Source organism: Anarrhichthys ocellatus, unplaced genomic scaffold, assembly GCF_004355925.1.
Source record: "Anarrhichthys ocellatus isolate YVR2014 unplaced genomic scaffold, GSC_Weel_1.0 scaffold56, whole genome shotgun sequence".
In the NCBI taxonomy this organism is placed as follows: Eukaryota; Metazoa; Chordata; class Actinopteri; order Perciformes; family Anarhichadidae; genus Anarrhichthys; species Anarrhichthys ocellatus.
Genome location: NW_022280086.1, coordinates 1,290,507 through 1,304,463, shown reverse-complemented (window position 1 = coordinate 1,304,463; position 13,957 = coordinate 1,290,507). Strand labels below are relative to the sequence as shown.

The 13,957-nt window shown below is 40.1% G+C and overlaps 1 protein-coding gene across 3 annotated transcripts in view; it reads right to left on the bottom strand.

The window, feature by feature from the left end:
* LOC116396467 (syntaxin-binding protein 4) overlaps window positions 1-13,957 on the bottom strand; it is an 87,364-nt gene that overhangs the window by 51,532 nt on the left and 21,875 nt on the right. For 2 of the 3 annotated variants that reach the window (XM_031871086.1, XM_031871085.1), the window contains exon 2: window positions 3,374-3,447. In XM_031871086.1, coding sequence (XP_031726946.1) covers window positions 3,374-3,447 — 74 coding nt within the window. Of the gene's footprint in view, window positions 1-3,373; window positions 3,448-7,739; window positions 7,882-13,957 lie in introns of those variants that run through there. The other variant, XM_031871087.1, reaches the window with a different exon arrangement.

Here is a 13,957-nt window from a genome sequence, read left to right as displayed (position 1 = left end):
ATGGTCTGGAGAAATGGGGATTGTGTGGCGATTGCTTTAGCCCTGTTTGAATCAGTAGGGAACAGCTAAACGCTGCGGGGAGAGTTTTCAACGTGTGAGCTGCTGTTGGTTTTCCTGCTAAGCTAGTTTAGCATAGTGTGCGTCCCAGAACACACATGCATCACCAGAGTACAATGTTTTTCTTCCATGGTCGGCGTGTCAGACAGCACGTTGTCTGTGACGTTGGGTGGGTTGCCAGTTTGAGCACAGTGGCTCCACCGAAAGAACATCATATATCCCACAATTTAAGCTTCTGCATTTTCCAAATGCACTAGTATTTTTCAAACGTATTGTTCGATTCGTAAGTCTCGTACCGAATGGTTTAATATGAATACGTGTATTGTTACACCCCTAGAAACAAATAATAACCGTAGCTGTGGCGTCATAATGAGGTTATTAGGAGGTGGTTCAACTGCAGGACAGCACAGAAGGCCCAGGTATAAAATGCACGGCCCGCCACTGCTTAAAGGTGCTTTATTCAGAATCCAAAGCATAGCTACTGCGTCCACGCGGCACTGTTGTAGTACTCAAGACCGGTTCCTGTTATAGTGGAATGTGGATACATCAGAAAGCTATGCATGCAGTATTAGGTTAGCCAACTACAGTAACTTGCTAAAACATAGCTATCATTAGCTTACTAACAGCAAACTTGTATCATCATTTTAGCATTAACTGCACCCCTGGTAGCCATAGGGTGCTAAGCAATCCCTTGACATGCAACATTTTTAACTGCTACAGGCATTTTGTTTAGTTTCAGAAGGTGGTGTCATATTGTGTTGCCGATGTGGTGATTGGTTTTCACTTGCGTAGGCACAAGCTCCACCAGTGTGATGGTGTACGGATAAAAACAACAGCAGCTCTCTGCATGCTTAACCCAGCTGAGTTAAGTGGGTTAGGGCTTTGCCACATGACCTACTTCTTCTGCTAGACTACTGTTCTGATACTTAACAAGGATACCTACACTGCAGAGAAAATCCCTTTAAAAGTAGGACTTCAATTATTTCAGCTATTCAAAATCACACGCCATTGCCAGATAGCGGAGGATGATTGAGCAGGGCTACATATATTATGTTGTCAGTTTAAGCTCAGCATGTGATTTGGACTTTACAGAAATAAATGTATTTTTGCTAGTGATCAATGATCTAACATAGTAGACTTTTACCTAGAGGATCACATTTTAATGCCACACCCTTCATACCCAACAAGTGACAAACATACAAACAGAAAAAAAGAAGAAAAAAGTGAATATGGTCACCAGAATCATAACTAATGGACCATGTGACTATTTGTAAGGTGTCACTCAGAGAACTGATCCCAGCCTTTCAGCTCTTTGTTTTTGTTTTATCACGCACGACTTTAGTGTTTTGGTTCAGTCTCATTACCTTGTTTCCAGCAGCAGGCAGCTCTTTTCAGTGAAACCGCTCAAATAAACCCACTGTACTCTACCTGCTCAGCAGCAAACAGCAGAGAGACACAGTTAGAGACGAGCTGGTGGACATAGTGGAGCATTTAGCAGCTAAAGAAAGATATTTCTCACAGGAGTTGGTGGAGACCAAAAACAAAATAGAAGGTCTACAGCAGGGGTCGCCAATTGGCGGACCGCGGTCCGGATCCGGACCCAGACGCCATTGTATCCGGACCCAGGACCTAAAATCGATTTTATTTTGACAGGGCGCTTCTATTTTAACCGGCGCAGCTTTTTCAGCCGTTACGGCACTTGTTCAGCGGTGCAGGAAACACACCGACCAATGCGTTGTAAATCACATCACGTGATGCAGCTCAGCCAAGTTGCCTGACTCGAGTGATATGTACACACACCGGGGGAGAGACGAGGAAAGAGAAGAAGAGCAGGAGAATAATACGTGAGTCAGAGAAGTTATTTCACATGACGTTCTCCAAAAAGAGAAAAGTGGTCAGAGAGACCAGAGAGACCAGAGACTTTAACCAAGAATGAACAGACTCTTATAGGTTAATTCTTCACACGGACAGTTTATAACCAGTGTGTCTCATATGTTCAGAGACCGTGCCGATTATTAAAAGCGGTAAATGAAGACCTGAGAGTCCAATATGATCAGAATCCTAACGCATGAATTCACTGTTCAACAATGATGTTAACAGAGAGAATAGAGCTGAAACAAGTAGTTTTATAACCACAGATAAAGTCCATGCAGAAACATTTCTCTTTTTAAATTACAAAAATATAATATTGTGTCTTTTTTATTGACATCACTTCACACCTGAATGAACTGAATTTAAAGCTGCAGGACAATTCAGTGAAATACATTTTTCTAAAATTAAGTACTTTATTTTAAGATGCACATTCTTCAAAAGCTTTCTGTTATATCAGTTATTCTTTAATCCAGCCCTTATTGTACTTGAAATGAGAAGAATATTTATTTATGTATTTCTATGTATTATTTATAATCCATCCAGTTAAATTTGAAAAGTCAGAATAATAATTGTTAAAATATAATTGATGTGTACTTTCTTTATTTGATTTGACAGTTGTTGACTACACAGAGACGTTGTTACTACTACTAGGCTTCTTGAATATATATATATATATATATATCACTAAATAGCGCAAGTTAGATATTAGTGTAATGTTCCGGACCTTTGCCCGAGGACATTTTCTCAATCTGGACCTTTTGAAATTTTAATTGAATACCCCTGGTCTACAGAGACCCTGCCCTCTGCCTGTATTGTCTTCTTATTTTGCTGTGTTTGGGACTCTTCTGGGACTCTGCTGGACCTCAGTACACCGAGGGCTGTGTCACAGCAAAGAGCATTTGGACATTACGTGGCTGTATAACCCCAAGCCAATGAACAGGGTGTACAGCCCGTTCTCATTCCCAGGTCAAAAAACGCCACTTTGTCGCGCCCTTTAGTGTCCTGTGGCACAGAGAGAGCAGACAGGCCACTGCAGGAAGAAGCTGCCTTGGGCTGCATTCATTCAAAATCCGGCACCTTCCCTCAGGTTTTTGAGGAGATGTGGTTGGGTGTATTTGTGCTGTAGAACGTATCCGCTATGAAACAATGAATGACAGCTTTAATCTCATCTTCAGTGTGGGTTAAGTGTTTTATTCTCTGTGAGTTTACATGTTGTCTCTGCATCAGTGTGGGTTTTTCCCACAGTTCAAACACAATTGGAGTAAGTTTCGTCTACTGTAAGTGTTAGCCGTGTGATAGACTGGCAACCTGTTTGTAACCCAGTGAATGCTTCATATAGAATGAATTACAGAGATGAAGAGGACATTAGTACCTGCAGGAAACACATTTGTACCTACAGATTTACTTCTATCCATGTTTGCTGAAGAGAAAAAAAAGGACTTACCCAGGCCGTTCTCACAATCAGTAAACTCCATGGAATGAACAGCTCTGTCTACTCCGTATGGACCCATTAGTGTCCTGTTAGAGATGGAGGGATGAGGAGGATGGAGAAAAAAACAGGAAGAAAGAAACAGAAGAGAGGAAAAAATAAGTAGATCACAAACTACTTCTGTACTTGCTTTCCCTTCACAGATTAGACCCTTGAGTTGCAGAGCGTCACAGTCAGACTGGGACTACTCACTGTTAAGGAATTTGACTATGTGATGGATACAGAGCCTTACGTCTGTCTCAGGTAGTTTGTCCTCAAGCCTTACCGCTTGTGTCCACCAAAGCCTGTTTTCCAGCTGGAGCACTTAAGAGAGTTTTGGAGACACAGTGTTGATCATGTGAGAAGCTTTGGTTGCCTCTGGTTGCTATGATGTGGAATATCCGCAGAAGTAAAAATGTTGGTGGAAGGTAGACTACTTGATCTGGCCCTTGTTCTGGATGAGAAGAAGGCTGAAGCACGTAGGAAGTGATACATTGGTAATGCAGTCATTCTGGATACAGTAAGTCTTTTCCGGTGACACTACAGTTTTGTTGACACTATCTATCATCACTTGCTGAGAGTTGCAGAAATACACCTCTGGATGGATGGACTCAGAGGTGTATATATAGAATGTGACTCCATGTACATTCTCAACATAACAACAACTCAGAATTTCTAGTTTTATTCTTGGAACAATATGAATGATATGGAGTTAGTCTGTACCAGTATTGATCTAGAATTTACCTCCTAGTAATATAGAATATATCATATTATAGAATATGTGTGAAATATGTTCAATGCGTCATGTTACAGGCTTTGTTCAAACTGTTGGCTTTGCTGTTGTATTCCTATTCATTGACGTATAGTATGCAGACAGATCAATAGTACAACAGTTGTAGACAAGGTGTCCATGACTCGTTCTTTTTTTGAATGAGGTTTCTTATCCTAAGTGATCTTGTCTTAGCCTTTGATAAGTATAAGTTGCTACAGGGCGAGTATCGGAGCGCGATACCTTTGAGGTATCGACTAAAATAAGCCGGTACCAAGTAGTATCCAAACTTCTCCAGTCAAACAATGTCTGCAATCAATCCTTTTTGTGTTCAGATCTATTTGTACACTGATAAAAACATAATGCTTGATCTACTCATAAATATTAAGGCAACTTTTTGCATCATCATGTTTCTTTAGTTTGGTAACCTCCGTCACAGCATTTTGCTAACAGCTTTCTGCTCTAACAGTGTGTTTTGTTTGGCAGATCGAGCACAATGGCTTCATCAGAGCTGATGCTGATGCTATACAGTGTTTTCATCGTGCTGTTCGTTGTTTATGTCTTGAAGGTTTTAGGTTGTCCCTATTTACTTATTGTTACATAATTAAGAAGCATTGCAATAGTTTCCACAGATGTGGCCCTGCATAACTAGCTCATTTTAAAGATAGTTTACAGATTTGCACATTTTAAGATATTTCGATTTGAACTAAACATTGATTCATAGTTTGATATGAGGACTTTGAATTGTAGAAGTTAAATATGACAGGAGTGACCTTTCCTTTGAATTCTGCTTTTGTTGTTTGGACACACTCTGGTTTAGCCGAATTTGCCTTATTCCTAATCCATCTAACATTGACTCAATTAAAGAACATCAGTTTGCTCAGGCTGAACACTAAAAAGATGGTGCATAAGATAGCATTGAATAGCAGAGATAAACCAGTGCACACTTATATCCATGCCTACCTGTAAAGACTACTAGCAACACTTTGTTAGTTCATTGTAGAGATTATTGTGTTCATAGTTTTGGAAATCTGGAACAAGGTATTCTCTGCAATGGACTTCACACTTCTCTGTCTGGTTGCCACCCGAATGACATGGAGGAATATCAATATTTCAGATGCAGAGGGTTCCTCAGTAGTGAAACTCTGGGGCTAATTGAGGACACGCTGAACTTCAAATGACAACGCTGTGCTTCTGACGGAGAGCAGCAGCAGAATGTAGCATTCATACAGTCTGAAGACAGGAAGCAGTGTGTGTAAGCAAAGAGCACGTTTTCAAATTTCTATTTTAAACAATGATGTTTTCTTGACAAACAAAAAATTCTTAGCTTAAGTTTCATTGGTCACGTGATCACAACTGAGTCATCTCCATGACAACAGAGCAAACTCCATCAGCATTTCAACAGACCTTTTTCACGGCAGACATGTTGACCTGTCATAGATGGAAAGCACAGGTGTATCTGATAACATTAATGATGGCTGCATTCCATTTCAGGGAGGCATGCTGGCTCATGCATGCTGGCTCACTGGAACAGTTTCCTGGGACACTTCTTGGAACTGAGCCAATGTGAATTTAACCTTTTCCTGCTACAAGTCAAAATGTCTGCTGTGGAAAAGGTCTCAGATGAATTTAAGCCTTTTCACACTGGGAACGAAAACCTAGAAAACCAAATGGTTCAGTGGATCATTATCCATTAAACAGTGAGACTCATGTTTAATGGATAATGGTATAACGGTATGAACAGAAGTATCACACTGACCTCATGATCTATTAATCACATGAGCAAAAGTCATTATTTTATTGGTTGGCTTATTTCTATCGGCATCTGAAATTCGCAGAAATTGAAAGAGCTGAGGAAAGAAAAGCCGTGCACGGCGAAAAGCGGATGTTTGGTATGCAGTGTGGACAGGCTGACAGAGATAGATGGGTCCAAATGCTTTAATTAACGTGCAATCTATTCACACAAATATTTTTGCGTTTGGTCTGAATAAAGGCATATAAAAGCTGGAATGGGGATGACTGGTTATGTTTCTTTAATACAGTTTGTATGGCCAAGAATGAACTTTTATGCCTAAAAGTATGTGTTTGTTTACGTTCAGCAAGATATGTTAAATCCATTTGGCACCAGAGAAATGCTTTTGGAGAACGTTTTTTGAAAACGACATTGTTTCCATCATCTTATAGATATCTTGTTCTTTTTTTATATTGTCACATTGTCTCTTTTTACGGGATAGAAGATACTGTACACATCACTCCGGTGTGTGTGTGGCAAAGCACAAGATAAAAGAACGTCATCGTCAGATCCTCTCCACAGCACCACGGTATAGTTTGAATTTCCTTGTCAAATACGAAATTAAGTCATGTTTAGGACATTTTTAAAAATCAAGTAGCAAGAAGCATGAAGCCATACAGTCAAACTGTGTAGCTATCTTCTACTGTAGACAACATGAGTCTCACTGTTTAAATCTCCTCATTTTTTTCAGATCAACAATATGTAAACCATTATAACCATTTGTTTCTTCTTTTAACCAAATGAGATGCCTCAGTGGTTCCGGCTTCTCTGAGATCTTCCACTCCATTAATTCCATTTAATCAGGATGATTGATGCCAGAGTAAACACAAAGAAGAGCCAAGATTTCCTCCTTAACTCCTATTCTTAAGTTTGTGGTCTGGCTCGGCCTAAAGCCTGATTTACTGAAGTTCCAGTTACAACTTGTTGATAATTCCAAGTGTTGACCATGAAGTAATCATACCATGTGAGCTGCTGCTTGTTGTGTTGGCCCTGGAGGACCATTAGTTGCAGCCCCGATATTATGAAGCCTGAACATAATATAAAGCAAGTATATTGTGCTGATGTCAGAGTTTCAACTCATTTTCTGGTGCTTGAAAGGACTCAAATAACACATTTAAAAGCACAATCAACGACCTGAAATAAAGTTTATAGGTTCACCATCAAAATATCTAAATGAAAACTGCTAACAGATGATTGACATAACAGGAGGAGAGGAGTCAGCTGCACTTGGTCAACAGGAGATCACTAATAATCAATAGGAAGTTATCCAGACTGATCCAGTTTTCCACATTACAACTCTTGATCTGTAAAAGTACATCACTACACTAACTGTTTTAAAGAACATAATAAATGTAATGTAGCGTGCATCTGAAGCCACAGAACGGACTTCATCGTGAAGGCGAACTAAATACAGCTGCCTCTCGTGCGCCACTGCCTCTCGTTGCGCGAGGCGCACGAGCGGCACAGATGGAGAGAAGTGTCCAGAAAAACAACCCGCTCGCGAGCTTTAAGCAGGTCAAAATGTTGCTGTAGAATGTGTTGCTCTCTATAGAACACCCAGAGGAAAACATTCGACACCAAGCACCTCCATTTTCACACTCAAACAACATACGTTTACTGTTTCAGTGAGCAACAGAGTGAGCGCGCGGGCGCCGCACGAGCCCCATTCAATGGAACGCTTCTCCTCATACAGTAACGTCTAGTCTCACGCGTTCTCCCACAGACATCTCTCCATCTGTCCGCTAACACGCACTCCACAGAGGGACACAGCAGCGCGTTACCTGCTAATGATGACGGCTCCTTTGTACATGACTGAGAAGGTTGGCATCGTGACACCGGAGCCAGCTTCTCCGGTAGGGGACGGACGGTCGGTCGGAGCTTCCCAGCCTTCAACCTTGCGCGAGCAGCCACATGATGGTGTGTCTGTGCACGGGCAGCGTCTAACACTCCTAACCAGCCTGTGTGCTCCAAACATCTCCACCTTCACTCACACATTTAATCTCTTACATAACCAAAGTCCCCTGTTGTTTTTTTGCTGCCCTTTTTTATTTGTTATATATATATATATATATATTTAAAACAAATAATATACCAATGACAAAGATACATTACATTATGATTTCACTATGAAGATATTGAATAGAGTGTTTCCTCTGCCAGTCCACCACATTAACACCTGCTCAGCCAAGCAGAGTCAATGGTTCTCCATTTACAAACAGTATTTTAATCCTCCATTGACATCCATGACTTTGCATTGTCATTTGTCATTCATGCCTCTGAGTAGTGTCTTTTGTTTTTTTCGCTCTCGGACCAGGCTGCAAATAACAATCCTATTTCATCAATCAATCAATTCATTATTTGATCAATACAAATGGATTATTATTCTATAAATAAATAAAACATGAACATGATGATGATTATGTTTATTGTGCTAAATTTGGCTCAGTCATGCAATTATGTTCCTCTACTGAGTTATACTGGTTCTTTCCAAATTGCTGGAGTTGGGGTTATGATATTATTAAAGGGGCCATGTCCATATTTAGAATTCATATATGTTATTCATATATGAACATGAACCACTCTCTTCCAAATCCAAAAACTACAGCACTAAACTCAAAATGCAGGGCTGATTGTTTGTCCCGGTCCACTGCTGTGGGTCACTTGATGATATCAGTTTGAGACTTACTTCTCTGCTTCCTGTGAGAGAGAGGAGCTCACGGTCACAGATATTGATTGAACTTTGTTTGGCAGAGGAAATAACATATTGAAATTCTTACAGGTGCGAAATTCTGGCCATTTCTATTGCCTCCACATGGCTCTCCGAATGGCGATGGCTGAGCTTGCGGCTAACAGTGCTAACAGTGCTAACCTGAGGGGGAACCAGAGGGTGGGTGCAACGTTTCCAGGACGACCAGCTGTAACCGCGGTATTAGAACCGTTCAGAGCAGCTGTCGTGAGATAACCAGTGGGGCACACTCACATGCACTAGCATGCACTAAAGCTTGGAGAAGCTAAGAACACACACTGAGGGAGAGAGACTTCATTCTCTGCTCAGGTAGACATTACTCTTCTTTACATTTTTCTACCAAGCTCAGAACATGTGAAAATGTCGTAGAATTCCACATCAGCTCAGCGTAGCCTCATAATCCTTTTCTGCTATCTGTAAATATGGCAGAACAGACTGAAACAGAAGAAGACCTGGCAAAACCTAGAGGCACTTTCAACCTTTGGAACATGTCTCTGTTTTGTGGGAAAGCCTGGATGTGTGACTCTTGCTGTGAACATTGGCTCTGTATATTCCCTCTCGTGATGCACCACAGCTGCCAAGCAGATATGAAGAGTACCATTTGATGAAGAGATGATAAGCTTATTGCAAAAGGATAATACACACAAATCCATATGGCACAACAATGTGCTAAATATAGCCCTTTATAAAGACGCCGGCTCAATTACTCAATTACAGTAAGTACCACATTTCTCTGAACTACACACATCACACTATATCTAGAAACAACTGGTAAAGCTCCCCCTGTTTTTGAAACTCTTCATTTTTTATTTATGCATTTGAAGCTGCATTAATTGATTGATTTGATCTTTTATTGTTTTGCTTTCTTTGGCCACTTGGAGGCAACCTCTAAAATTATAATTGAATTCCCATTATAACGTTGTTAAGGGGCAAACACTTGTCAGATCCAGTAGACATGGAGCAACGTTAGCATTAGAACAATCGAACAATACATTTGTTGGCTGGAAACAAACGATACTAAAAAGCTATCCACCGCGGGGATTAACAGAGTATCTATCAGCTATTCATCCAGAGAGCTGAGAGGAACTGCAGAGCTGGGGATAATTCTCTGTGAGTGACAGCTTTCACGCTCATTTGATCCATTTCTAATGTTAAATATGAATTAGTGCAGCTTTGAAGACAGAATGAAAAAATACAATTGACTATAGCTGTTAAGATGTATAAAACAATCTGAATCCAAAGTGGGAGGAATGCTAGAGAGCATAGCTGGTGATCACAGTGGAGCATTGAGCAGACTCTTCTGTCAGGAGTCGGTGGAGACCAAACCTGAGCTAAAAGAGAGTGAACACCAACCCTAATGTTTCTGTGAGTCTGCTGGATGTGAAAATATGAAACACGTTCACCATAAGGTCAATAATATATGGATGTTATGTTTTCAGCTTGTCCCCAAGTGGACAAATATTCAATTAATGCAGCTATATATATTTTTAAATTTTCTTTAGTTCCAATATAGTGGTAAACTGTTTACTTATTGTAATTGATTCATTTAGGTTTTACAAATTGCAAACCAAACATGGCCCAATAACAATCGTCACAGTTTCCACCTACACACCAATGACTCCTCTGAAGCCGGGCCACGGCCCTGATGTTTACCCAGCTGTTGAGATTAGAAGAAGCTGGAGGCGGTCCAGCCTCTTACCTAACCCAGCCGTCTTGTACGAACTCCAGAAAGCCTTTGGAGCCTTTGGAGCATGGGTGTAAGCTTGGCTGAATGTAACACTTGACTGCTGTGGTAGACAACTTGTTGTCACTGCTGTCATGTCATTTGGTAATACTGGCCTGTTGAACCACATACTGTACATGATAGAAGTGTCCCTGCATGAACCCCAAAAGGAACATATATAATGAAAGTTTGAGAAGAGTGGATGAAAATGATATCCATTCAGTAAATTCAGTTGAATTGCACATCCTCAGGCCTTGAGCAGCAACATAGTGATTCGTGCCCACACTCACTGAAGGTGCAAAGTACTTTAAAAAGGTAGAGTCAGCGATTCTGGAGAAAGATTGTTATTTAAAATAACACCCAAACAACCCCCCTCCAGATTTACCAACCCTCTCACTCCTGCTGCCTTTATCTTTATATCTTCATATGTTGTGTGGCTGTAATGATTTTACAACCACATTTCATCATCTTGGTGATGTAACACCAACCCTTCTCTGTAATAACAGCACCAGGATCGACCTCCACTGCAGCTCCTTGGCATACACATAAACCCTGATATCTCACTGTACAGCTGGGGGAAGTCACACTCTGGGGTTTGACCGATGCTGTTGTTACTGCTAGCTACGTTTCATCATTTAGACTGGAAAAAAACAAACTTCTGATGTAACATTTAGAAAACAGAACATATTATAGTCACAAATGGACAGAAATATTTTGTTTATGTCGGACATATTCACACATTTGCAATCAGTGTATAATTGGAAGAAATGTAGGACTACGTGTGACTCAAGGGTGCTGAATGTGAGGCTGTTCTGGGATCCCCACATTCATGCTGGCGGGCAGGAATCCTGCTGGTGACTGATAGCCAATCGTTGACTTTGACTGATCACTACAGTCCAATCATTTGCCTAACCTGCCAAACATTCTGCCTCATTAGGAGAGTGACAGGAATTACTTATTTGTTTGGTTGTCTGTATGTTTACCCACTCTGACAGTTGTTGTTTTTTTCTCAACAGAAAGTCAAGTTCATGCCTGTGTAAACATTGGTGATATCAAATATCAATATCATTGGAAAAGACGATACAAAGTACTTCACAGCCTTATTTTTTTACAAAATAAAAAGTTTATAAATTTGCCTTTGACACTTAACACATGGTTGTGTTGACTGGAACAACTGTGGCTCTAGAATACTGTGTGTATCCTGGTCTGAAGAATGCATGAGATGTACATTCTTCTTCTATATAAATATCAGTTTATGTGTGGAAAATGGCATATGCATCAAATAGTCATCTGAACTCTTGCTGAGAAATGATTAAATGCTGTAACTAATTGTTTTTCCTGCAGCTGTGATCAGAGGAACATAGAAAAATGTATTTATCGCTTATGGTCTAAAGCTGAACTGCTCTCTCAATAGAAAAAAACCAACAAATTCATGTTCAATATTTGGGAGTTGCATTGGCCAGTATATACCTGACAGCCTCTCAGAGGGTGACCTTAAGCCTTAGTCATCAGCAGCTTCTCTGCTATTGCAATGGTTCGCTTTGGTTTGTTTGCATGTTTTTCAAATGGCAATCCAATGTTTGGGGTAAGCCACCTAAGTTCTTTCAATGAGCATTTGATTTGGTTGACTTGTGTTTACTTTGATCAGCCGCTGGATTACATAACATATGAAATCCCACATTTTTAAATCTAATACGGAGAGCAGCTTAGCAGTTCTTCAAAGCATCTTTGTGGGGCTTTAGAGAACTGAAGGGTGCTATAAACCTGAAGCAAACAGCTGAAGGCTGCAGGGTGTTGCCATATATGCATTGACTTCACTGTTGAGGTTGTGAGTTCTGTTTTTTGTAAATGAGCTTTGGGCTTCCAGGGTCTTAAGAAATTCCTTTTTATTTTGATGCAGATGTACACAATAAGTGATTATTCTTTTATATTGTTGTCGATAAAGCGTCACCTTAGCTTTGTGTCACAATCCAATAATAGTAATTATTCAAAGTGGCATTAACTGGTTTTATTTTCCCACTTGAAGGAAGTACAGCAAGACAAACACAACATTCATATTCCTCACCCTGTTATGGTGTTATGGCAAATGGTTGCCTCATTAAACTTCCAGTAGCTTTTAGATAGCGTGCTCATGAATGTATAGTTGTTGTTAGTTTTAGATATTAGTTGACTAGATCATTATTATTGGAACCTAATAAACTCTGTTATATTTTAAAGAGCAGCTGTCTGTGATTACTTTGTGCATGTATTGTGATAATATCTGATATGTGGTCTGTTGCTCGAACGATGGTGGTCGAAGGTGTAATAGTACTCAGACTATTGACATTGTGAGTGAACACTAATTATGAGACTTAGTTTATCGTTTGGTTATTGGTCCCTGTTCTCAGGGTGGAGCCCTGTTATTATTAATAATTGTTAATAATCTTACTGACATTAATAATTCTATTGATGTCAATAATTTAGTTTTTATATATGCTGCTAACTCAAACACGCTCCTTTTCGTTCCCAACTTTTGCTTGTCCATGCAGTTGGCATGAATGAAAAGTTGAGGACTACAGGTGATCTAATTATTACTGCGGCTGTGGTTATATATTAAGGAGCAAGGGATTCAATATTTTTTAGAGACTGGTGTGCCATGAGAAAAAGCTCCTTGGCAATGTCAAATCAGCATTCCTGCAAACGAGAGCTTGGCTCTCAACGAATCTTCCCTGAATAAATGAAGGATAAAAACACTGCCAAGCCCTCTTCACATCGTGTGATTTTCCACTATTGGTCCCATATCATCAAGCTCCTTAGGTTATGTTTCTCTGGTTTTTGCATTTAGTTATCTTAGTTTCCTGTTTTATTTTGTTACTCACCTCTCCTCTCGTTTTAAAGTCTCCACTTCCTGCCGCTGTGTTTCCCGCCTGCATTAAAAAGTGTATTGAGGAAACTACACATTTTCCCAGAACAGAGCTGCCAGACGAGTCATTTACTGTGCCATCAATCATTGAAATAGCTGCCCCCTTCACATATGTCAATGCTATAGCCAATCGTCATTCCTTCATTTAAGACATTGAAGCAGCTGATCAATAGTCCAGTATTGGTCATGTATGACTTGTTCCTGTTCCCTGGTGATGGCCCTTGAGGCTAATTCACAGACTAATTAATTAAAGATGATGTAAGTGAATGCATATGGTTTGAATGTTGAGAAAATTTGAACGACCGCTTATTAACACAACACAATTAGAGGGAACATGAGTTGAACATTGCAACGCACAGGTGATGATGTGTAAAGTATGTATATGATGAATATGATGGATGGACTGGATTTGGGACCACACAAAGTTTAGCTGGAGCCATTGGCATTAGCTAATGGGGATAAATAGATATATTTACACACAAGGGGTACGAGGAATAAGCAACACGAAAAATGCTAAATAATTGCCTGTTAATATTATATATCGAGGGCTTTTATTGTGAAAGATAAGAACAGACGGAGTGGATCTGGTCTGAGCTGAGCTGCCTTCGTCAAGGTTGAATGGAGTAAA